Source organism: Syngnathus floridae, chromosome 9 (genome assembly GCF_059516105.1).
Source record: "Syngnathus floridae isolate MCC-2025c chromosome 9, RoL_Sflo_1.0, whole genome shotgun sequence".
Classification (NCBI taxonomy): domain Eukaryota; kingdom Metazoa; phylum Chordata; class Actinopteri; order Syngnathiformes; family Syngnathidae; genus Syngnathus; species Syngnathus floridae.
In genome coordinates, this window is record NC_142421.1 from 6,118,049 (window position 1) to 6,142,510 (window position 24,462).

At 41.6% G+C, this 24,462-nt stretch overlaps 2 protein-coding genes across 6 annotated transcripts; both read right to left on the reverse strand.

The window, feature by feature from the left end:
* Positions 1 to 445: 445 nt before the first annotated feature.
* Positions 446 to 7,555, reverse strand: slc1a4 (solute carrier family 1 member 4). Its single transcript, XM_088384744.1, has 8 exons — positions 6,968 to 7,555; positions 4,976 to 5,018; positions 4,035 to 4,100; positions 3,776 to 3,942; positions 3,424 to 3,657; positions 3,149 to 3,343; positions 2,937 to 3,071; positions 446 to 2,643 (listed from the first exon to the last, which is right to left on the reverse strand). Exons 1-8 carry the CDS (start codon positions 7,474 to 7,476, stop codon positions 2,394 to 2,396), a joined length of 1,599 nt encoding a protein of 532 aa, XP_088240870.1. The 5' UTR covers positions 7,477 to 7,555; the 3' UTR covers positions 446 to 2,393.
* A 2,339-nt stretch (positions 7,556 to 9,894) lies between these two features.
* sertad2b (SERTA domain containing 2b) lies at positions 9,895 to 22,984 on the reverse strand. 5 transcript variants are annotated; one of them, XM_088384745.1, is made up of 2 exons: positions 22,882 to 22,984; positions 9,895 to 14,397 (listed from the first exon to the last, which is right to left on the reverse strand). In XM_088384745.1, exons 1-2 carry the CDS (start codon positions 22,926 to 22,928, stop codon positions 13,185 to 13,187), a joined length of 1,260 nt encoding a protein of 419 aa, XP_088240871.1. In that variant the 5' UTR covers positions 22,929 to 22,984; the 3' UTR covers positions 9,895 to 13,184. The 5 variants fall into 5 exon arrangements, with proteins under 5 accessions (XP_088240871.1, XP_088240872.1, XP_088240874.1 ...); XM_088384746.1 differs by lacking the exon at positions 22,882 to 22,984 and adding an exon at positions 22,353 to 22,665; XM_088384748.1 differs by lacking the exon at positions 22,882 to 22,984 and adding an exon at positions 19,418 to 19,706.
* Positions 22,985 to 24,462: the final 1,478 nt, after the last annotated feature.

Consider the following 24,462-nt stretch of genomic DNA (forward strand, 5'->3'; position numbering starts at 1 on the left):
TGTCACACATCCATTCGGCTACCATTTTATACAGTATTAGAGAGAGAATTTTTTTTATCAAGCCATAAGGTATATTTTAAATAAATAAATAAATAAATAAATAAATAAATAAATAAATAAATAAATAAATAAATAAATCGCCTAATGTGTTTACTAAAATGATTATATTTCAGGTGACAAAATCAGGTATAAAACTAATTATTAAGGTGCCTGACTATTGCACAGTTCTGCTATGAACAAGCCAATGATGGGACACATCTGTAAGCCATTCAGAACTTCAAGCTTTTAGGTGCAATTTCAGAACAAAAATACAATATAGCATGAATGAATGTATCTTCATTTGACCTTCTCCAACCCTGTAGATATAGAGATAGTAAGAACTTGATAGGGATAGTATGCACACAGTGACTATTAACACACACAAAAAAAAAAGTTGGGCCCCCCATGCAGTTTGTGGTCAAAAGTAACTTTACTTCTTTTTAACAGTGACAGACAGCAGAATCAAAGGTAAAAATGCAGCTTCACTGTAGAACGGGCAAAGAAGTACTGTAACTATTTATTTAAATGCACACAAGCAAAGATTGTAACAGCAGAGGCTTTCATTTTAGAAGGTACCGTAAATCATCAGTAGCATGTCACATCAGCTATATTAAAAAAGATAGAAAATTCGCATTTCATGCGACAAAAGTGGTTAATCGATTGTAAAGTAAGATGATTTTACACGTATACAGCATATTGATTCACAGCTTACTTAAAACTAACAGTTTTAACACACATGTCAACACATAAATGAGATTCATTGCTCACACTCAGACAGATTTCATCACAAAATATTGCCCATGAAAAAGACAGTTCAAATGAATGCAAATGGTGGCACACGATATCAATCTCGTTGTTGGACAATTTATGTATAATGACAATAAAAGCATTTTATTCTATTCTCTACATGAGTACCTCAGCAAAGCCATATGTAAAAACTTTACTCCCGCTCATCACCACTAGAGAGCGTTCAGTGATTAAAGTGGACATCAATTCATGAATTTGCTATAGATTTTAAGAGATTCAAAAAATATATATTGAACACAAAATTAGAGGGGGCTTGGGTTCTAAAATCATCCAAAGTGAGTAAGAAATAAAAGTGACACGAGACCTGGGAGTGTGTCGTACTTTTAAACAAACCAGCATGACTTTAGAAATCATATGAAAAGTTAAGCACCATGTATGTAACGTTCAGCCTGCACTATTTTGCATGTACAAAAGACGAAGCCCCGCTGCAACACAAACATAATCTTGAAAACACTATACATGCCCATGAAACACTATTATTAGAAAGCAATCAAAGATTTGGGTACCTAAAAGATGTTTTCTTAAAATTTGACCACAATATACTTCTTGTACAACATCAATTTTTTCTTGAGAGAATGAGCCTCAACAAACAAGGTGCTTGCAGTACTTTAAAACCATCGCTTATACACAAGCCTTTCACAGTATCATAAATTCATTATCATTCCTTAAAGAAAAAATTGTTGGTTAGAGTTAGGGTTAGGGTTAGCTTCCCTAAATGGGTCAATGTATTTATTAAGTGAGTAGTGACTAGCTAGAGTGGGAAAATGGGCCAGATTCCTTCGTACCAAAGGTTAATGTTTGACTTGTGGCTAGGCAAACAAATGTCAACATCTGTGAATAGCACAAACAACACAACCTCCTCACTCACAGTGTGTATGATCACATTTGATTATGAGACTGAATAAACTTGTGATCCCTTTTTCTTTTCTCGTTTTTTTCCAATTCCTGTACAGCTCAGCACGGCTTATGACGATAATTTTGTTTGAGGTCTTTAGGTAACGTTGGTCTCATGATGAAAACAAAGAAATGCACGTGACGAACAAAGAAACATAAGTATCACATTGATGGGAATGTTTGAGGAGCTTATTATAAGGGCTGTGCAATTAATCGAAATTCAATTCCGATGACATTTATTACACTTCCCGATTTCAAACATGACATAATCGTACAAAAAATGCAATTATTATTGTGCATTTGCGCTTTTATTTTAAAATAACTAATATGATCAATTTTGTTGGGATCTAAAAGGAAATCTTTCAAGGAAATTTATTTATCGTAATATTTTTTACGTCGGAATATTTTTTTGTGTAGTACCAAAAAATAAATGATTGAATAATCATGATTTCAATTAATGCCAAAATAAATGTGATTATTTTTTTCTCTAATCAAGCAGCCCAAGTTATTATTATTTATTATTACTTTTGGCAAACGGTGGCCATATCTTCTTCAGTGACTTATATGAATGTTCCAACAGCAGTGACATTAACGGTGTACAAAGATCAACAGGTTTGACAATGCATACCAAAAAATAAAAACCTTACATTAGTTCACAGGACTGACTCAACGGCTTCCGGTGTGGCTTCTGATGATTTGGTTTTGTGCATAACAAGAGGTGAGGTCTCCTCCTGCGCCTGGATGTTGGCCACTGTCTCCACCCGCACCTCAGAGAGCTCCCCTCCCTTATCCAGCTCATCCTGTTGCTGCTTTTGCTTTTTCATCTCCTGCTGGTTGATGTGATGCAAAATCCCAGCACCCAGAGCATCGCCTTCCACATTGACCACTGTGGTTGTGCGATCCCTGCACAGAAATGATACCAAGTAAACACACCTTCCAAAAACACTGTTTTTCGAAGCCATTTCCCACCGCATGGGTGAAACAATCAAGGTATTTCATGTCATAGTGTTGATATTTAAGCTGCTGCGACGCCTCACCGAGCAGGGCTTTATCTCCTGGACTGAAGCTCTTTCGAATAGAAAATCTCTGTTTTCCATTCAGACTTTTCAAAACAATCCCCGTTAACACGGGATGTTGAAAAAACAGACGATTTTCAAAGCACAAGTGCCAAAGTTGAATTCAGCAAATGTACTCACACGATCCAGTCAACAGCCAGCATAAGAGACAGATCATTGGTCGGTAGCCCGATGGCCTCCAGAATAATGGCAATGGTGATGATGCCGCCAGCTGGGATTCCCGCAGCTCCCACGCTGGAGGCTGTCGCCGTCACCCTGGAAACAACAATAGAATGTTCCCATGTATCGTGAAATGATTTCATAATTCTGTATAGACAGTAGATTGCACTCACAAGATAGTAAAGATCTGCCCGGCGTTCAGCTCAGTGTTGTTAAGCTGAGCGATGAAGACAGCAGCTATGCACTGGAATATGGCCGCTCCGTCCATGTTGACTGTGGCGCCGATGGGGAGGATGAAGCGGCTGATTCGCTTATCCACACCGTTGTTCTCCTCCACACACTTTATCATAGACGGAAGAGTTGCTGAGCTATGAAAGATTTTCACAATGACAACAAACTTACATTCATTCAGATCAACATTTTCATTCCGCTGTAAGTAGAGCTTTACCTGGAGCAGGTGGCGAAGGCGGTCGTGAAGGGCGTAATGAGGCCCGACAGGAAACTGAAAGGGTTCTTGCGCGTGAAAGCAAAGTAGATGAGTGGCAGGACAATGCCACCATGGATAATATGCCCCAGAATAGAAGCAAAGATGTATTTTCCCAGACTTGTGACCAGGAGGACCACATCTTCCATTTCTACAATTTTACTGCCCACCAGGAACACAATGCCAAATGGGATGTACCTGAAGGCATGCAGGAGAGGGTTCTTACTTGGAAAACATCCTATTTACATTCTTAATGTAACAAAAAAAAACATAAGACCACTTGCATACGAGAAAACGTTCGCTTGTAAGCACTCACCACATGATCCATGATACCAGCACCATGGTCGCCTCATTGAAAGCGTTGAAGAATCGGATTAGCTCCTCGCCCTCATCGCCGAGCTTCCTCAGTGCCACGCCGAACACCATCGCGAATAACACCAGACCCAGAATGTTCATGCCATCGTTTTCTGTTCCAAAGGGCACCTAAAATTAGAGAGAGGCAAGCTGTTATTCAATTATGTTTTGCATTTGAAAAACTTTAGAATTACATAAGTCCATTTGATGGGTATTGATACCTTTTGATAGACGGTGGTCCCATTGGTGTCATTGCCTGAAGCAATCATCTTGTAGTCAGTAGCATACTGCGTCACAAAAAAGAAAAAACTTCATGTCGTGAATTTCTTTCTTGACACTACCTAAATTCTAAACAGAATAATAAAAATCGTTTGCCAAAAATTTCAGAATGTTAGTTAATTGGAGAGCAAAGAGAGACAATTATAATGTTTTTTATTGTTGATTTACAACACAATACCATTTCCATTGTAAACGTCTTAGAGGAATGAATTGAAATTGATGTTTGATAAACAATATTGGCCAAAACTTTTGTGCTGGTGTGGCGATGGTCAAGAAAATGGAATTTGAATGACTTGTGAAATGTTTTCTTAAAGCTCTATCCACGTTATTTTTGTGTCTCTCTGCTTGCTTGCTTTAACCCGCAATTGGACATGTGAACCAAGTGACTGCACTCAGTGACTTGCCTGCACTTTGGAGTCATGTTTATGATTCATTTCCCCAATTTTCGCAAGTTTGTTTGAGGGACTTTGTTCCTTGCTATGCATCTATGCGGTCCTCACATGGGCGAGCGTCTCCACCATGGACCCTTTCAGCCCCAATACAGACCGTAGCCAATTCCTCTTTTAAAATCTGATAGGCCAGATAATAATTCTAGGAAGCGGGCCACGTTCAAAGGCAATGAAGCGAGGTGGGTTGCTAGGCCGGCGTGAATGGAATGATTTCGCCATGGAAACGGCTGGTGGAGACAAGCCAAAGAGTGCTCATTAAGAGGCATTATGAGACCAAGCACACCAGGAAGGATTTACAGCGACCGTAAATGAACACGGAGTGGCAGTGCTGGTATCGGAGGAATAAATTCTGCTGAATAATATACACATGACACAGGTGGCGGTGAAAAATGGGTGACCCGTGAAGAGCTGAGCGGTCGAAGCGAGGCACTCACAGAGCGGAAAGCGGCAGCCACCAAGTTTGACGGGAATAAGTTCCTGTAATAGATAGAAAAGTCATTGCATTTACAAAAATGTCAGTTTTAATGATGCACAACCGAGTGGCAATATTGAAAGAACGTTTGTCAATCTATATTGTTTTTAACTCATCCAAACTGCTCTTTTAAAGTTTATCATCACACATGCTCTTCAAAAGTTTATCATCACACAGTCTTTACGCAACGGCTTTATTCTTTTGACGGTTCATCGGGTCCACTTCTCCTCAAATTACCTGACAAAGAAATTTTTTACTCACTATTTTGGTGCCTGATGTTCATAAAGAGAATGTATTGCTTGTGATTTTAAACAGCAAGCTCTCTTCAACAAACATTTACAAATGTACTCACAGAATGCAAGATCCAAAGACCTAGAATGTCACTCAGATAGTTCAACTGTTCATGCAACTTAAAAAATAAATAAATACATGTTTGTTTGTTGTTTGTTCAAAGTGGAAGTGGTTTCTTTCAAGCAATGAAAAAAAAGTTGTCAAAAAACATGAAACTTTTTTACTTGATGGGGTAGTGACAACATATAGGTTTAAAAAATCAGAATAGAAAAGTGACAATGAAGGTGTTCGAAGACTCTTTCCCTTAAAGAGGGGAAAAAAAGTTTTCCCACCACACTTTGACAATTGTAAATCTGTATGGTGTAGCCTTTCCACCACCTACAAGTATTTAAATCAAGCGACTTCACAGGGGTTACTTGGTGCATTTCGATGTAGCTGGCTCTCAGCCCATAAATCCTAAAATGATTCACTTTTGGCTTTTTCCCCCCATCTTGTTTTACTAGTGCAGCATTACTCTGGCCTAGCTCCCTCCCAGACACCACATTGAGTCTATTTTCATTGTTATCAGTAAAGCACACAGAGGATTACTGGAGGCTGTGGGCCCTTTCCATGTGCTAGTGTGTATGGGGTCACTTCATCCCCCGGAGGTCACACTACATTGTGCAAAGGAACACAACTTTTTCCCACATTTATTCCCACAGCGAGTACACGTCAGAAGAGTTCAGCCCATAAAACCTTGACAACCCATGGCAAGTCTACTGTAAAAGTGCTGAGTTTGAATAAGTTTCCAATTTTTTCCAGTATCCTCATATTTCATTGTTTACAGCACAGTTTCTCCATTTCATAGCCTGTTTTTTTTAAGATGTTCCACAAGTCTTGATTCCTTAATTAATAACAGAAATGGGCCGTGCTACAGCTATTTAAAGGGGAAGGCAACAGAATAATGTTGTTCTGTTTAAGCCAGTCGTTTGCAGCTCAATCACAAGGAAATGTAAATACCCATTTTACTTGAACGTACTGAATCATAAGGTGAACTTGTTTGTTGAATTATTTGAAGGTGAGGAGCTGCAACAGATGAAGCAAGCCTTCTCCTCAAAATACACTGCCCTTAATCAACAGCTGTTACCTCACTCGTACGATGGGAATTTGATATCAGGCAACTTCTCAACCATGCAGGCCTACTAAAAACAAGAAGGCAGATTCCAACCAATGACGATTGAGGTTCGTCTTTATCAAAAATGTGTTTGTATTTAATACTGAGCATGGCTTATTTTAATATATTTTTTCCTTTACCTTGATGGCATATGTTTGGTATTCCTCCAGTTCAGAGTCTATTAAAGACAACATTGGAAAACATGTTTCCTTATAAACTCTTGTGTTGTTAAATGCAATAAGTACTTATTCTTTGGATATTGTGTCGCTAAATTTTTGTCTGTTTAGAAATTAAAAATTGAAAAACTGTATTGTCAAAAAAAAAATACAGTCAAATATAACTTTAATTCATGTATTTGTTTGAAGTGCTGGAAAAAAATATTATTATATATTCGGTATGTATTCTTACAATTACTCGGCAATGCTCTAAGCCCCAACCCCCAATGCAAAGTGTGCCAGGAGCACAACGACTTTTCACCATGCAGCGCCACAACGCACGCAAGTACGGTACCTGGCCAGGTCCAGAAAGGAGTCAGTGGTCTCCTTATCGGTGCTGACGCTCTCCAGACCCAAGCTGTTGCTGTTGAGAGCGCTTGCGCCCACGCCGGGCTTGATGATGAAGGCCAATGCCACCCCGATCCCGGAGGCAATCAGGGTGGTCACCAGGAAGTAGGCGACCGCAATTCCCCCCAACTTGCCGAGGGAGCGGGTGTCCAAGCTGGCTGCGCCGGAGACGAGGCTGCACACGACCAGCGGCAGGATGATCATCTTCAGCATGCGGAGGAGCATCTCACCCGGGAAGGCAAAGTAGGTCATCTGCGCCTTGGTCAGGTTCATGTTTCGGACCCCCATTCCGAGCCCTACACCCACCACCACGCCGGAGACCGTCATGATCACCAGAAGGTTCCGGCTTAGGAAGTGCCCCAGCTTCTCCTGCATGCTTTTCGGGGCTCCTTTCTCTTGCAACCGTTCTGCAGAGTCGCCCATGGCGTGGCCGTTGATTTTGCTCTTTTTCTCCATCTTTCTTTTCACTCTTAGCACAGAGCAGCGTGGGAAGCTTGATCCGCGTGTCTTCAACTAAGGCGTGGCTTGGACAACGAGCTCTGGAGCCGGCGTGAGGGGATGACGCCTGGCGGTGGGAGCCAATCGTGTTGAGGGAAACATGCGCACGAGTATGCAGACCTTAGCCCGCAAATGATGCAAGATGTTGAAGTATTGCTCGATTGATTCTTCTTATTTGGTTGACATGCAATAATGCTGACTATTGTGAGCACCGTTTTAATGGGAAAATATATGAATGCAACTGCTCGAATTGGGTCAATTGTGAGTTAAATCAGTCACTCTGAGGGGAGAGGGTGGAATCAGTTTTTTTTTAAAGTGGCCAAGAGACGACGCAGGCGTTTAAATTCAACAGATAAATAATTAAAAGTGTTCTCAAATGCATTTAAAAATCTATATGAGGTGAGCTTAAAATATGAGAAAATAACATGGGTTCAGCACCATGGCCAGCGCCCGGTTTTCTAGGGGGCGCTGTAACAGGTTTGAATAATAGGCACACAGTGTGGCACTGTTGACCACTGGTTAGGGACGTGCGCCTCACATTTAGAAGTGCAGCGTTTGAATCCAGCCTTCCAGTGTGGAGTTTGCATGTTCACCCCGTGCCTGCATGCGTGGGTTTCCTAAAGATTTTCTAGTTTCCCCCCACATTCCTGAATATCCCCCCGGGATCACTGAAGTATCTATCTATCTCGCTCGCTAACTATCGGCCAATTGGCCTCTCCAAATTTGTATGTGTGCTTGTGAGAGTATCTTCATGTGCCGAGTAAGAAATGTAAAGCCATGATGCATCCACAAGATGGGGCTAGAATAACGCTGGAGTCATGCGCGCCTTTCATGGACTCCATTAATTATCCACCACCATAATTGTATGTCTTAAAACGCAGTGCTTTGCGTTTTAGTTATAATTTTGTGATCTACAAGTTATGCATTCCATGCGTCCATCCATATTTCTTAATACTCTTTATTGGACCATTAGTAAGAAAAAGAAGAATGCCTTTATACAACAAAATTAAGGTATTCTACTAGTGGAAGGCTGCTGCCAGGCACCACTGGGAGTAATTTAGGATTCTTGCTCAAGGACACATTGACATAGGCACCAGGAATGAGGATTGAACCCCCAACCTGCAAACACTCCTCCACTGAGCCCCATAGTGGTCTTACTGTTAAAAAAAAAAAAAAAGGTTATTTTTTTTCCTGCAATTTTTAATCATTTAATGACGAGAATGTTTGAGAGAAAAAGTGACATGAATACAAGTGACAGATAATCATGTTCATGTTTTATGGAGGTATCCTGAAAGAACGCATCTTGAGAAAACACGCTCTGTGTCCTCACCTGCCTTCTGCGTTGTCCTCACTGACCTTAGCTTGGCTGTTGCTAAGTTGAGCTAAACTAGCCCTCCCTCCCTTTGCCAATAGAGACAGACTGTCCCCCCCATCCCCTCACAGCTGTGTGGCCTAAATGCTGGAAATAACCAGCAGCCCTGCAGAACAGAAGTCATGACTGTCCAACAGTGGCAGCAAATGTTGGTGCTGTGCCAGTGTCAACGAGAAGAGAAAACAAACAGAGTGGAAGACATAGCAAAAGGATCAGCTTTCTTCTGCAGACAGTTAGTGTGATATCCAGACACTTAAGATTTGGTGCAAAGACAAACAAACAGCCGTGCAGTGCTGTCACAATCCAATATTATCAGAATAGATTATTATGTTGATTATTCCATTGATTAATAAAAGGACAAGAGAAATCTGTGAATGATTACTTTTGAGACCCTGAAATCAAAAATTTTGCAGAATCTTTACTTAAAAGACATTTTAAATGATTAAAATACAAGCTGATTAATTCCATAATCAATTTGTTGTCGATGACCGGATTCATTTTGAAAAATCCTAAACTACTATTATAACTCACCCAGTAGTAAAACGAATATTTGTGTGATGTCGACATATTGAGAATATCCTGCTCACTCACAACATCCGACAGCCATGGTGGAGAGTTGAACTTGGCTTCTGGGTGTCAACCGCAAGGAAAGGTCCCAGGTGGGCAACCATACCTCGCCAGGTTGACTGGCGAGGGCCTCAGTCCAGGGCCAGTTGGCGGTGGTGGCATACTGCTCGGTAGAATGGAGAGGGGCAGTTCTGGCTCATATCCAGCCTGTTTTACTCGATGCATCGCCACTACAACGCAACCGATTTAAATAATCAGGATCGCTATCAGGCTTTTATAGAGCTTGCTGATGAGCTGATCATTTGAATCAGGTATGTTGTATCCAGCTCTCCACAACGCTGAACAGGTTAGGCAGTACAGAAAATGGATAAATACATGAAGGTGACGGTAGCGTGAGTGGAAAGGTTGCTCTCGTTTTCAAAACAAACCACCAGTAATGTTCTTTTACTCTTTATTGTGTTTGTGTGTGTGTAATATATATGTATATATTTATATTTATAAAACTACAAAAGTAAGACTTTCAAATTCATAGTCAGCAGTCACTTTATCTCATATATATATATATATTTTTCTCTTACAGAGAGAGAAGAGACGGATAAGAGTGTTTTGTGTTCCATTGAATAGAACAAGGCACAACTCGAAGGTCTGTGGAAAAAAAAAATCCAGCCTTTGGAGGAACTCGGCCTTGACTTGGGTCGGTCTATCCCAGGAAGTAGTGCTGTGTCGCATGCTTGCACAGCGCTGGCTGAAGAAATTCAATAAGAAAAACGGATCCGTCAAGTCCCAGGATTTGTTCATCCTATGTACATAACATTTGGCAAAGAGGCATCCATGACAAGCTTTGGAATCTTGATATCTGAAGGTTGCAGATGGGTTCTTGTTTTGTTTTTTTGCTGCATAAACAGTTCAATTGGAAAACAGTGAACAAAAAAGTATAAAAGACATATAAAAGGAAGAAAAAAGACCCATGTATACAATTCAAAGAAGAAAAAAAAAAATTCCACCCTAATTCCACACTCAGATACAATCCTATCTGGAGCAGAGTACATTCTGACTACGCAATCTGTACACGATATTTACAATCCAAAGGTTCACTTCAAATTAAAATAAATATATTTACACAGAGCAGAAAAAAAAGAATAAATAACTTCATTGACAGAGAAAAAAACACCATAAAGCATCTTTAAAAAAAAAAAAAAAAAATTAAAAAAAAGAAAACCTGATGAAGTTGTTTATGAAAACAAGAAGTGGTGCAGATGGTTTTGAAAGTCCGCGACTTAAACACCTTTCGCTTTTGGCTAACAGTAAAAATGGGCGTTCCCAGCAGGCACCACGAACACAATAGTAGGTGTCGGCATCTCCCTTAACTTCGTTTCATACTGTATGAACATGCTTAGGTGGGTGACCAAACATCACAATGGCAAAAGTATTAAAAGCGCCACTCATTAATGCGTTTTGTAGCAGTACACTAGCAAATTATTACGTGTACAAAGGAAATTGAGCATTTCCCGAATCGCTAAGTGTTGCGTGTTTACAGGCGTTCATTCTAAAAAAATTCAAACAAGATTGGACAGTGCCACAGAAAGCTAAAAACATGGCAGCTTGCTTTCAGACAAATACTTCTTTGAGAGGTGAGCAGGGATGAGTACAAGAAGACAAATGGATGTAGATGCATTGTGGACATCATGTTTTGGAAACTGGACTGCTTGTCTCTGGTCTCTTACCTTACCACCTGTCAGGTGAGAAATAAAACAACCAAGATAATCTTGGTAGCTGCCGATTTGCAAAAAAATTTCTGAATTTCTGACTCGGGTGCAATTGCTCAGACGGTGTAAACGAACGCCCTTGATACGATCCCCTGATGTGTTTCGAAACAAGCCAAGCAGCCCCGTTTGAAAAGCTATTTTGTTGGAAAATTGGAAGTTTTGTCACATAATACATTAAAACGTGACTGCATTCGCTGTAGTAGACTGGACAACTTTTGGTCAGTGATAAAACTACATCAACGCTAAGCGAACTTGAGTAAAATAGGTTAAAATAAACAGATGTATGAACACAGATTATGGGATTGACTAAACTGAGTTGCTTTTTTTTTTGCTACATACATATTTTGGTACACAGGAAAATACCGTATTTTCTCACATAGTGGTTAATTCAATTTCAGGGGGGGACTGTCAATTTCCTATACTGCTTTTCCTCATCCTGGACTGCTTGCATCATACTTTTAGATCAATCTGACTAACAATTATGTAACGTAATCATTTGTCACATTCAAATAATGACATGAGTAGACAGAGGAATATAATAATTTGCAGTCATTTTCGGAGAGGAATTTCTCAAGAGTGGAGACCACCATTTAAGGAAATACGGTACAACTTTGTGCACAATTGGGCTTAATATGTGACACAGGCAATAATACAAAGGTTTTTTTTGCGGCCTCGATTGTGCAACAATCACTTTGATGACTGGACAGATTTTGTCCTCTAAGTATTGTATGTTTATAAAGACTCAGGGTGTTTGAGGTAAACCTCAAAATGCTGCTGCACAATATCATGACGTGAGTAAAACCCTGAGATTTTGTAAATATGGGCTTCTATTCTCAACACAAGCGTTTGTGCAAATAGATTTTGTGTAATACTGTACGCCTCGCTGTCATTTATCAACTTACTGAATCGGTTGCACACAAAATAAAAAAAAATCAAGAAGGCATATCTAGAAATACACTAGTGTGTTCATACAATTTTAAGGAAATGATTCATGTGCCATCATGGCTTGGCAAAATGTGATAGCTGATTTGTTTACAGTTCTTGTGCATAACTCTGTTTTGGTTGCCTGACATAAGATTCGACAACGGTTTGTAAATGTAAACAAAACAATCTCTACTCTGTAGCGGATCAGAATTCTGCTGCAAAGTTTTTTTTTTGTTTTTTTTTTAAAAGCCAGTATAAAATAGCATTCCACACCGCTTTGCACCAGCATGTTGGTAAACCCAGACCTGAACTAAGATCATCATTACATGACCTCTCTGAAGAGTTTCAGAAAAATGATATCAGGCTTTTTCCTTGTGAGACAAAAGATGCATATTAAACATAAAAGCGACCCTATTAAAAGACAATGAAATTATTATTATTTGATCATGAGGACATCCCTCAATAAGTGAACAATACATTTTATAAATAAAACAATATTCTAAGTGACAACTCAGAGGAAACGGGGGGACGAGAATTGAATAAGTGGTCATTTTTTAGAAGGCACTCATCTGCTCAAAGACACACACATTTAGTGTGCACGTGTGTCTGTTACGTGTGTTGTGTGTGTGAGTCTCCACAGTCACAATTCCTGTACCAGTGAGGCTCCTCCTAGGACTGGGGGGGGGAAATGGCTATGGCTAAGGTCAATGTTACCAATTAACGTTGTTATTAGGGAATTAGTTCCTCGGAGGTCCTCACCTGTATCGAGATGTAAACTGATTTGTGTCTTTTGCTTCCCATTAGTTTCATTTCTGTGTTTGGAAAGGTGAGGACAGTCCATGCACAGTGTTGAAGTAGTAGTAGTAGGAACAGTTGTCAGAGCGTGACAGCTGAAAATTACAATTGCAATCTGTTAAAACCACAAAATGAAAAACAACAAAAACAAATCCCAGATCCGTCTAAAATATTCATTTCATTCTCTTGTCTGGATTGCAGTGTCTGTGTGTAAAAGGCAGGGGAGGGGGGGCACCTGGTTGTCATGAACCAACCAACACTTCCATGATGTGATCAAGTTCTGTCAGATCGATTTTGAAAGGCTGATTGGCTGAAACCTGCGGGGCGGGGCCGCTGTACGGAGACGCCAGCGATCTGAGGAGGTCGTCTGCCGTCACCACCGGCGGTATTTTGGCGATGCTGGCGCCGGCGGTGACGCTGACCGCCCCCGCCGTCATGCAGGGATCAAAATCGTACATGGACGTGTCTATGTCGGCGAAGAGGACGTCGTCCAGCGCCAGGTCGGTGAGGAACCCGGACGATGTCGAGGGGGGCGAAGGAGAGGCGTAAATGTCACCCGGGGTAACCGCGGGCAGGCTGTCCATCAGTCGATGGTCGGCGCAGGTGCCTTCTGCGAGCGAGACGCAAGCCACTTCGGCTTTGGAGACCGACATCGGGCAGTTTTTTGCTGGGCCCGAGGCTGCAGCTAAGTGGGAGGGCTGGGCGAGTGCGGCGGGAGAGAGGGAGGTAGTTACTGTTATTGAATGCGATGCTGCCGTCCTAGTTATGGCTGTAGGAGGACATAAATCCATGCCACCCGCGGCAACGGACGAGGCAGGAGGCGGCGGCAACGGAGAGATGGTGGCGGACGTCTGACTTTGTAATGGGGGAGGCGAGAGAGGAGGGGTGGGCGGAGACGACGCACAAAAGGAGGAATCGGCACCGTCGTCTTCCAGCAAAGAAGCTGGAGTGAGGCAGAGATCCAACGGAGGCGGGCAGGCGGGAGGCACCGACGGGTGTGGCGAGGGAGGAGGAATGATCGCAGGCATTAACAGCGCAGAAGGCGGGGGGGATACTTGGGCTGTCACCGTAGCCGACAGGACCCCGAAAGAGGGCGGGGCCTCACGGTAGCCCTCGTCCATCGGGTCGTCGGGCGGCGGCGACGGCGGCAGGAGCAACGGTCGTAAGGAGCCTTCTTGCTTGAGTTCGTCCTGGATGCGCCGCAGCATGTTGTTGATGAGGACGCGCCGCTCCAGGCTGGGCTCTCTCAGCGGCCGCTGGCTGTACAGCTTCATGAGTGAGATGTTGAAGATGGTCTGCCTCTGAAGGGTGTACGACACCTTGGACAGGCCCTCGTGGCCGAGGCCGCATCCTCCTCCCGCCGCCGGCAGTGGCTGCGATGCCTCCAGCGTTTTGCCTTCCAGCACCTCTTCATCCTCATCCAGTTTTCGCTTGGCACCTTTACTGAACATAAATCTGGAAGGCAAAGAGATAAAGAACAGATCATAGAAAATTGACTTCATTGTTATGCAAATATCAGGAGTGCCCATCCATCAAGAACGGTCCCATTTGTTTCTAGCTATTGAAACATGAAAAATATGAAAAATAATTACAAGCTGGATATATCGTCTAAATTCACTTGGTTTGCGCAGGTTAGCGAGTGCGCTAACACGCATTTGCATTCATTCCAAAGGCAAGATACTGACTGGCACGTCGTGTCAATTCCAAATTTGGGGGAAAAATGTCAAATAGAGATCGATTGTGAGGGAAGTGATTTGCGTTACTAACATTTTGCAATCTAAGAACATCAATGTTCCTGTGGAATATTTCTAAATCGGTGAAAAAAGTTTTGTTTTTTGGGGAGGTGTTGGCAATCTGGAACAGATTAAAGGAATTTCAATTCATTTCAATGGTAAAAGTTGATTTGCGATTGGAGCGTTTCGAACAAATCAAACTCACATATCAAGCCCCTACTGTAGAGTATTTCAAGAAGCTGCTTTGATCCAGCGGGTTTATTAAAGCATCAAATTTAATAATAAAGCAGGCATTTAAACCAAAATGCGGAAGGAATGGGAGCCTTGTTGCTACAGACTGGAGGGGGCAACACATAAACACACACGTTACGTAATAGCAGTGTTCCTTGCTGTAGCACAAGATCATAGGCCACATGTGAAGCCAAACCCCTTCCTCCCTCCCGCTATGCGAGTACAGCACAGAGCCTCTCAGTGTGCAAGACATAGTGACCAGGCGCACAATACTGCAGCCGTCGTGAAATATGCTCTATCAATAAAGTTGTAGATTTATTTGTGCAACTATTCAAGCGCTTTGAAATACGTTTGCAATCCGATTGGACAAGAGCAGGAAAAAAAAAAAATGAGACAAACGAGTGAAAGAGCGAGCATCGCTGCAGTATGTTTGATTCTAATCCAGGCTGACAGGCTCATAGAGCCAGTCGCTATACACACACACACACACAGGAAGTGTGAGCTGCAGGCCCAGTCACCATGACTGGTTGGTTGCCATGACAAACAGAGTCAGCTGGGAATTCACCCAAAGAGATGACAAAGAACGAAATGGTAGTGGGGGTTGCTTCGGGGGGTATGAAGGAGGAGAGGAGAGGGAGGGGAGGTGGAAGAGGAGGAGGTAAAGAAGGTGGAGTCGGATACTCGTGTAACGTGCAACATTTCAGCGCAAGTGTCCAGTATACATGACAAAATAGTCATGCACCAGTTCTAGACAACAAAGTCCAGATTAAAAAATAAATAAAAAATAAAAATATATTGGGGTCGGGATGGCCCTAATGTGAACTGTTAGGACGAATGCCATCATGCAAGATGCAAATGGTGCTTACAAGACCTCGATTGGGAAAGCATTTCCAAAATGATTCAGTCTGATTGAATTTTGCTTTTGCAACTCCTATTCATGTACCTTGGTGCATGACCTCCTCCTGGAAAATGATTGCGCAACCTCATAGGTGTTCTGCTCAGCAATGATCTCTAATGATCTGACTGACTTTTTGAGCATCTACTAGGGCTGCTCAATAAATCGAATTTGAATCGTAATTATGATTTTGGGTCCAGACCATCTCAAAATTCACATAATGGAGGACAAACGCTTATTTGGTGTTTCCGCTCTGAGACGTGCATGCGCGACGCCCCCACGTGTGTGTGTGGAGATCCAGGCCATGTTTAACATGTACCTTAAAGATATTTGAGAGGATAGAATTTATTTGTTGTGTTCAATAAATGCTGCTCCAATTTCAAAAATATAATGGTGATTTCAATATTGAACAAAATAATGGCGATTTGGATTTTTACCCATGATTGAGCAGCCCCCAGCATCTTCATACGTGCGTAGCAGAAAACAGGGTCCTGGTTCAGAAGAACATTAAAGAGTGAGCGAGCGACTTTGAAAGTTGAAGCAGCTGCGTATGTGTGCCTCTCTGACTCATGTCAGGGTGTTTGGACTCCAACTCACTTATGCACACAGTGTACAGGGCTGCTGACATACCAGAGGTGCCCCACCCCTTACATTCCACTTCAGTGTCCTCCTCTTCCCTTTCCGTCTGCCCCGCCTCTCCTCTTCTCTGCTTTTCATTCTTTTTCATCCCATGACTCCTTCACCATCTAAATTTTTCCCCTCATAGAGATTTTTTCTTAATTTTTTTTTTCTTAATAGCAAATCACTTCATTTTCCCCAAAGAGTTTTCCATTTGGGGCATAAGCTTAAAGTGCTCTTCTAGCAGGGATGCCATCTGACAAACGTCAAATAATGTGTCATCTGCTTGTCGACAACTTGGTCCCCTTTATTTTGAAACTATAATGATGATTGTTTTTTTATATATATTGTAACAAACACATGGGGCAAACTGACATGTTTTTTGAACTAATGAAAAGAGCCATGACTCGCGGTCTCGTCATTGGTGTCGTCCTCAGCCTTAACCCTAGAACCCTCAAAAAGCCTTTTGTCCTTCTGAGGCTAAGTCATGGCTGTCTCTGCTCACAAGAAGATACACAAAATGTTCCTAATACAATGACGGCACACAACTCAAAATCACACAAATCCGTTTGGAGCTATGATGCAGCTAGCAACTGCGTTTCCCAAAACACATCTGTTCGCGAGCCATCCCGAAATTTGCCCCAATGTGACTTAAATGACCTCATTTACATAATAACAACCCCATAAAAAAAATTCTCTGGCCCTGTTAGGTCGTCTGGGCTCTGGGGCAAGATCGGCCATTTAATACGACGGTCGCGCACTGAAATATGACTATGTCACGCCAACTGAGCATCTTAACCTTAAACTGATAACAATACAACCGAACCCAACGTACGGTAAATAAAAGTCATGCAAGAGTCGCAGTGAGTGCGTTTGAATTTGTTGCGCAGTAGAGCGCTGCAAGGGGATGGACTCTGCAGTGATATTATGATCCTGAAACCGGATACCCTGGTTTCCATGCCTGTGCTACACATCCACCCCTCCCCCTCGCGTTTACAGGGCTATTTCAGGTTCTGGATGCACAAAGTAAAGATAGACTAAGACACGCAAACACACACGATGAATGTTCCGCAACACGTGTGCTACACATTGTGGCACATTCACTCAGGACTTTGCTCAAACTGCCCTGCTTTGCACTCAACACATCAAGTGTGTGCGTACGTGCACGTGCGAGTTTCTTTCCGTGTCCCATCATGCTATCATTCACATGACAGAGGTCAGCTGCGTATTAGACAGCCATTTCACAACACAATGATGACAAGCTTGGTTACAAAGCACTACAGTTCCTACGAGACATTCACAAGGAGACAGTGGACAGTGATGAAGTTACGAAAGAATTTGTATTAGACGATGGATGTGATTGGCTGCTGCGTGTAGCAAGCCACTCACCCAAAGTGGCTCCAGCACATTCAGAATGTGTCCGATTAAAGCCGAACGCACATGGCACACCGTGAATTACATTAACACTGATCGATGACGAGTGTTTTCGAAAATAATTACAATAATTGTATCCACAAAGACTTTCTTTCCTGAAATACACATTATGTGTAGTAAGCAAAAAGAGAGAGGAGATGATTTAGGTCACGCAGCCGGACGGGTCTGCATGCTGTGGAGCACTCCTCTCTTCCTTGCTGGTGGGAGAAAACACAGCTCGACACTTCCAGCAACAGCCCCAGGAACCACTGAACTCTACAACCTCAATCTGTCTGGTCAATGGCTGCAGTACACCTATTTTGCTAGCAGTGAAACTTTTTGTAATATTTCAACTCCCATATTACTGCAGTATACAGATTTATCCTTCAGTGTACATGCAGTACCCACCTCTTTCATTATAGCAGTATATTTCCCTCTTGAGCCTCTCACTATGTTATCACTACCTCAATGGTGTGTCATACCTGCAGTATACTCACCTTTTAACTACCTAGCTGTCTTTTAAACTATCCCGGCATCATTACTGTTATCTACCCGTTGACAGCTGCAGTATACTCTACTTGTCTTACTACTGTAATATACATCTATCTTGCTATTGTAGACATGTACAGCTCACTACCATATGTATCTGCACTGACATCAATGTGAAATTTGTGTCTGTTTTATAAAACAGGTTTATATACTCGAAGGAAGGCCGGACTTATATTGTTGTAGGATTGGCAACACGTGGATACACAGTTTTAATTCATCTGTACCTTAACACACATGATGGAAGAACGCTCGATTATTATACTCATTATTATGGACAAATGAATGAATGACACGAGTTATAATGCAAGGAGTAATTATAATAGCCCCGTACCACGCACCTCTCTTATGGGACATGAGAAGCATGCACTCCAACAGCTCTCTTGCAGCACCTCCAATTCTTTAAGTTGTCATCAGACACACACCTCCCAAACTGACTCAGTGGACTGGTGGGATTCTCCTCCAGACGGACCTAACACCACTCACACGACCTATACGACCCTTGAGAATCAGCCAGTCAGTGAAGAGGGAGCTCCAGTCATTTCTTGCAGGCTGCCGTGTTGTGGTGCATGTTACAAAACACTGCCCCCCCTCTCCTCCTCCAGAGACTGAGACAGTCCCACTGAATGGGGTTTAAAAAAAAAAACTACACGCTACGGCAGCTTTACGGGTCAACAATGCTACAATTAGCTTTAAAAGGAGGCGCTTTTAAAAGATTGTGATTGTTAACATGTCGCTGGAGCCAAAACAGAAACCGTACGGAAACTGGAAAAGTTCAAACACTTTTCGGCTATTAACTGCAAAGCGGCTGTGGTTGCCTCTGCTGAAGGACGATTGCTGGGTGGAGGGGAAAAAAGTATTGTCTGAAGACATTAAATAATAACTTTCTTTCCTCACGGTCCTCCATCAACTATAACGAACACCCCTGCATTCACGAGTCTGTATTCAGTCCAAAATTCTGTACTGTAACACGGCTGCGCGCTCTGTACAGCAGGTTTGGATGCTCGAGATGAATTTTGAGTGTAATTAAGTGTCTTACCAGATTCGGGTCCGTCGGAGTTTGGAAGAGAAACATGGGGGTATTTAAACAGTCCACTCGACAAGAGGAAAAACAAGGTGTCCTCACTGCTGGAGACTCTGTCACACAATGGCGCTGATAGGAGGGAGAAACTGCCTCGCTGGTAGGAACGCTGCTGCCTTCGCGGACTGTCGGACAAACTTGCAAAAGAGTCTGCACGAACTGATTCGTGACGTTTGACGCCAAAGTGGAAAGAAGTGGGCAAAAAAAAAAAAAAGAGCCCAGCCTGGGACATATTAAGTGGACAGTTAGCAATAAATGCAATAAATATCAACCGTACAAGACGCATAGAGGACAAAGGTCAGCGATAAATAGGCACAAACCTTCTTCATTATTATACGTTATCATATTGTGATGTTTGAGGGCATTATGTTTGATTTATCATTTTCCATGTGTTCAACACCTTCACTTTTGTTGCACGTCAAATTTAAAAAGAAACCATAACTCAGGGAATTATGTTGATCAGCCATATTTGATTTTATTTAACTTTTAAACTGTGGTTTCTTGCAAAGCATTCTGCACAACGGATCCCTGCACTGTACTTTTGTCAACAACCTGATACAAGAAGACGAAACAGCAAAGCAGCAGCTGCCCTGACATGTGACGCCATTATATTTACTCCACCCCCCTTTCCAGCCCCCCCACTCCACTGTGTTTCAAACTAGTTATAACTATGAATCTGTTTTTGATGTTATTGATCCGGCCAATGTGATGCCAGTAAATAACATCCCATATTAGCAGATGACAGATGAGGAGTAAACTTACAGATAGGCAAATTGTCTGCCTGTGCAGACAAGACAGCAGTGGCGGGGCATTAGCGTGCACAAGACAGGGCAACTGAAAGTGTTTGCGCACTTACTACCTACCCCCCACTGCACACTCAATGTTGTGCTTCTACACACACAGAAACAATGCTGTTTTCCATATTTGTTCAGACAGGGTTTCTACTCTCAGGACAGACTTTGACCAAAACTGTTGCCACAAGGGTTTGTTTTTGATTGAGCTGGATATTTGGAACCCAGTCGTCTCTGCTCAGTGCCATCTGAATTATAATTAGAAAAATGTGGGGCTCCAGCTATCAGGATTTATACATTAGCAAGAACACACAAAGGTGAGAAAAGTGACACTTTACAGTGACATTTTACAAACTATGCAGCACATGAGGATAAAAATAAAAGTTGATGACGTTAAACAACAATGTCACATTTATAGTCATCCAAGTTCCTGCAATGGCATGCAGCCCAATGCCACAAGTATTTGTAAGTTGCATAGCAACAACTTGTTATCACTGCTATATGACTTTAAAAAAATGTTTTCCTTCCTTCCACACTTAATGTTGTGAACGCCTCAACGATTAAATAATTACTCACACTCCAGCCAGTGTGAAACCTGGGCTTTTTTTGTTGAAAGCAAACATTATTCACATTATCATTCATTTGTATGAATGACAACAGGTAGATGCACAGGTTAATTAATCATTCAAAAGTGTATATATGAAAATCAGCAAGTAGGTGGAAACACTTCATAACTGCGAAACCTCATATGTCGGGGTACGTATTTCTAGTTCTATTATTTAAAATGGAGAAAATGTGTTTTTCTAGCCATACAAATCAGAGGTCAACCACATTATGCAATGGTTTAGTCATATAGCTTTGAAATGTTGGATATTTGTGATTAATCACTGATTAGAAAGCGTGAAAATTCAAGCAAGCAACTCTGGTCAGACAACGGCTCTAACGTCACCATACCAAATAACTAAGCCTTAAAATCTGATTTTATTTTATTTTTTTTTCATCCCTCTAGACTTGACGCCAAGTCATGAATGCTAAGCAGCGAGGAGGAATGGTTCTAAATAAAGATTTCAGGTCAAAAACAGGAAATGGCTCACTGAGCAGAGAGGGCAGGGCCAACTGGAGAGCTGTACCCACAACATCTCTCCCTCCCTCCTTCCCTCCCTCCTTTTAGCTTGATTTCTCTCGCTCTTCTTTCATCTCCCTCTTGGTGACAAATCCGGTTGCTCCTCTTTCTTGGTTTCTCTTTTTTCTCGGTTCAAAAGTATCTGGACAACGGCCATTTTGATACATTTTCCTCTATACACCACGACGATTAATTTGAAATAAAACTATCAAGATTTGACTGATGTGTCATAAAGGTTTCATTGATTTGACCATTTTGGAAGTACAGGCATGTTATATCTGTACCTACATTTTTTTCAATATGTGATTGATATAACTGTAAATGTAACCATTTTTAACACTTGGATTAAATTTCTTTGTAGTCAATGAGCAGCAAAATAAAATCACCAAATTCCTCTTTTTGCATGCTCTATTGGTTTCAGATCATGCCATTGACTCCCATCTAGCCATTTTCTATTGCTTATCATAATCAGGATAATGGGTGAGCTGGAGCCAGCTACCTGAGCTGCAGTACATCCTACACCCAGATTTATAACAGGGGTCCGAGTTTCGATGTGCAATTTCACATGAGATACATCAACAAGAATCAAATCAAAACTGTGTGTGCTGCAAGATTTTGGCTGTCTATGTGAAGAGGACCAGATAATCATATGCTATAAAACAGGGCGTGTCACAGTTCAACATTTAGGAAGAGGCTGGGGGTGGAAAAGAGGAGGAGGAGGGGCTGGGAGTCCGGCTGGCATGAACAAGGAGTTTTTGGGGTCCCCCCCCTTCCCCCACAAACCACCCATCTGCTTTTATTCCCACTGTATCACTTATTTTCCGTTCTTATATTTTTTTTCTGTCTATACATCCCATCTTTCTACCCCAGGTACATAAACATAAAGTAAACACTAGAAACTCTGTGTTTGAACATAACTGTTACATAAGCATATGAAGATGTTAATTATAAAATACAATGAAGATAAAATAAAATTTACCTTTGTGATGATGATATGAGCTGACATCTCATGTGACATCATCCATGCAAAAGTTTGGAGTTGAATTATAGTAATCATCATACTGTTTGTGATTAAAAATATGAATCAACTTTTTGAAACTACACCTTCACTGGCACACAAAACTGGAAAGCGCCTGTGAGAATGTCACCCTACACTGCCAAATACCGAACATTTCCTGGAGCCTTATAAAATACCTTGACTCACACACTTCAAAAAAGAGGATGGTGACGCCATACAACCCTCCACATTATAGTTTCCTGCAAATGTTGCAATATGAACTTGCACACATTTTCTCCTCCATTGACCAAAAAATCCAAACAATTAGGCAACAAGCTTCTCATGTTTTGAACTAATTTCATTGTTGAATCATCAGCCAGTATTGTGACAGTGCTTATAGTAAATTCCAAGTGTTGTTATGCTAATAACCTCCAAAAGAATCGCAGTAAAACTTTATGCCAGCATTGGTCAGCCCAGATTAAATAAGCATCATTAAATAAATTGTACATACTTGTTTAGACGCCTTTGCAAACAAAGCTTGTGGTTTGCTCCGGGCATTTATCAACTGCAATCAACTTTAAAGGCAGAGTTTATGTAACATCTTGCATGGATGTTAAAGCTGAATGTATATATGCACTTCCTGTCTTATTGTGTACATGCGGGCTTAGATCGCTGACCATCTAAAAATCATTTGTTTTGGTACATTCCCAACACACTTAACATTTAAACTTAGTAAATACACTTGAATTTTTTCAGATTTTTTTTTCAGCATGCCTTCTGCAACATGAATTTGATACAGGAAGTGAGTGAGCAAGAGAGAGAGAGGAGGTGGAGTTGCTTGAGGCAATGTAACGCCTCCATGGTCAGGTGACTTACAGGAAATAATTTGTTTTGCTCTCTTTCACTACAAGTGACAGCTAAGTGCTTTTATTAGTGCTTGCAATGGCAGTACAAGTGAAATGTTTGCTGGTGTAAGTCCATGTGCACCCGTTTAACAGTTTCCTCCAAATCATTCTGTTACATTTTAGAAGTGAACTTCAAAAAGTGTCGTGCAGGAGACACTGGAGCCCAAAACAGGAAGGTCATTAATCTTGTGCCGACTCATGTCAGGAACAAGGAAGCAGCCACAGAAGTTCACGGGCCTGCAGCGACAGTTTCGCTACTTTGCCATCTTTCTCGAACTTTTCCCACCCTCTGATGGCTTCTTTTTTTCCAAACCACAAGAAGGATGCTGAACTATTCTTCTCCAGGCATTACTTTTTTTTTTCTGAATCATTATCATGAAATGTGTTTTGCATGTGTGTGTGCGTGTGTGAGAAGAATTATTTTTCCTGATAACGTTACACATTTTCAAGCTCTCACAGCATTATGATTATGAGACAAATTTCTATTTGCAAATGATGTGTTTAGTTTATTGCTGGTTGACCTCTGACCTCTAACAGCAGCTCCAGCCACCTATATGAGGATTTACTTTAGATAAGATACCTTTATTGTAATCAGATTACAGTTTAATGTATTGGCCTATTCAGTGAATCACCCAGCTCAAGGCTGCAAATGAGTTGCCCGCTCTGAAATCAATTAAATGTTCTCAATCTGAATCATTTGTTAATAGTTTTAGTAATTCAATAAGAAAACACCAATCGTCACCTATGATTTGTTATCTTGATTTCATAATCAGCTATTTTTGTGGTGACCCGATTACTATAATTCAGTTAAATAGGTGGTCATCTATTACGTCTTACCTCCTACGCCAAAGCAGACTGCCTGAGTCAGCTCCTCAGCTCTATCACGACTCATGGAGCTAGCGCAAGGCCTCCCCTACCTACCCCTCAGCATCACACCACTTTCCATCACCAATAATCGTCATGAGCTCTCACCATCGCATTTTTTGGGAGCTCTATCACTCCCTCGCTCACATTAAAAACATCAATGTATGAAGTGTCACTCTCTTTTCCTCGCGTTTTTTTTTTCCCATAATTTTAGTCAGCCGACCTCTTTTCTCTCTCGCTCTCTCTCTCTTCCTGCTGGCTGCCTTCAGGGTAGCAGAAGGGAAGTGAATGGCTTCAGCCCTCCCAGCTGGTCCCATCACCCA

Coding starts and splice junctions, on each gene's coding strand:
- slc1a4 (XM_088384744.1), bottom strand. CDS start 7,476: ATGGAGAAAAAGAGCAAAATCAACGGCCACGCCATGGGCGACTCTGCA. Junction 4,101..4,975: donor TGGCTGCCGCTTTCCGCTCT/GTGAGTGCCTCG, acceptor TTTGTGACGCAG/TATGCTACTGACTACAAGAT. Junction 3,072..3,148: donor GGGCAGATCTTTACTATCTT/GTGAGTGCAATC, acceptor TGTTGTTTCCAG/GGTGACGGCGACAGCCTCCA.
- sertad2b (XM_088384745.1), bottom strand. CDS start 22,928: ATGCCCGGAGCAAACCACAAGCTTTGTTTGCAAAGGCGTCTAAACAA. Junction 14,398..22,881: donor TTGCAAAGGCGTCTAAACAA/GTATGTACAATT, acceptor TTTGCCTTCCAG/ATTTATGTTCAGTAAAGGTG.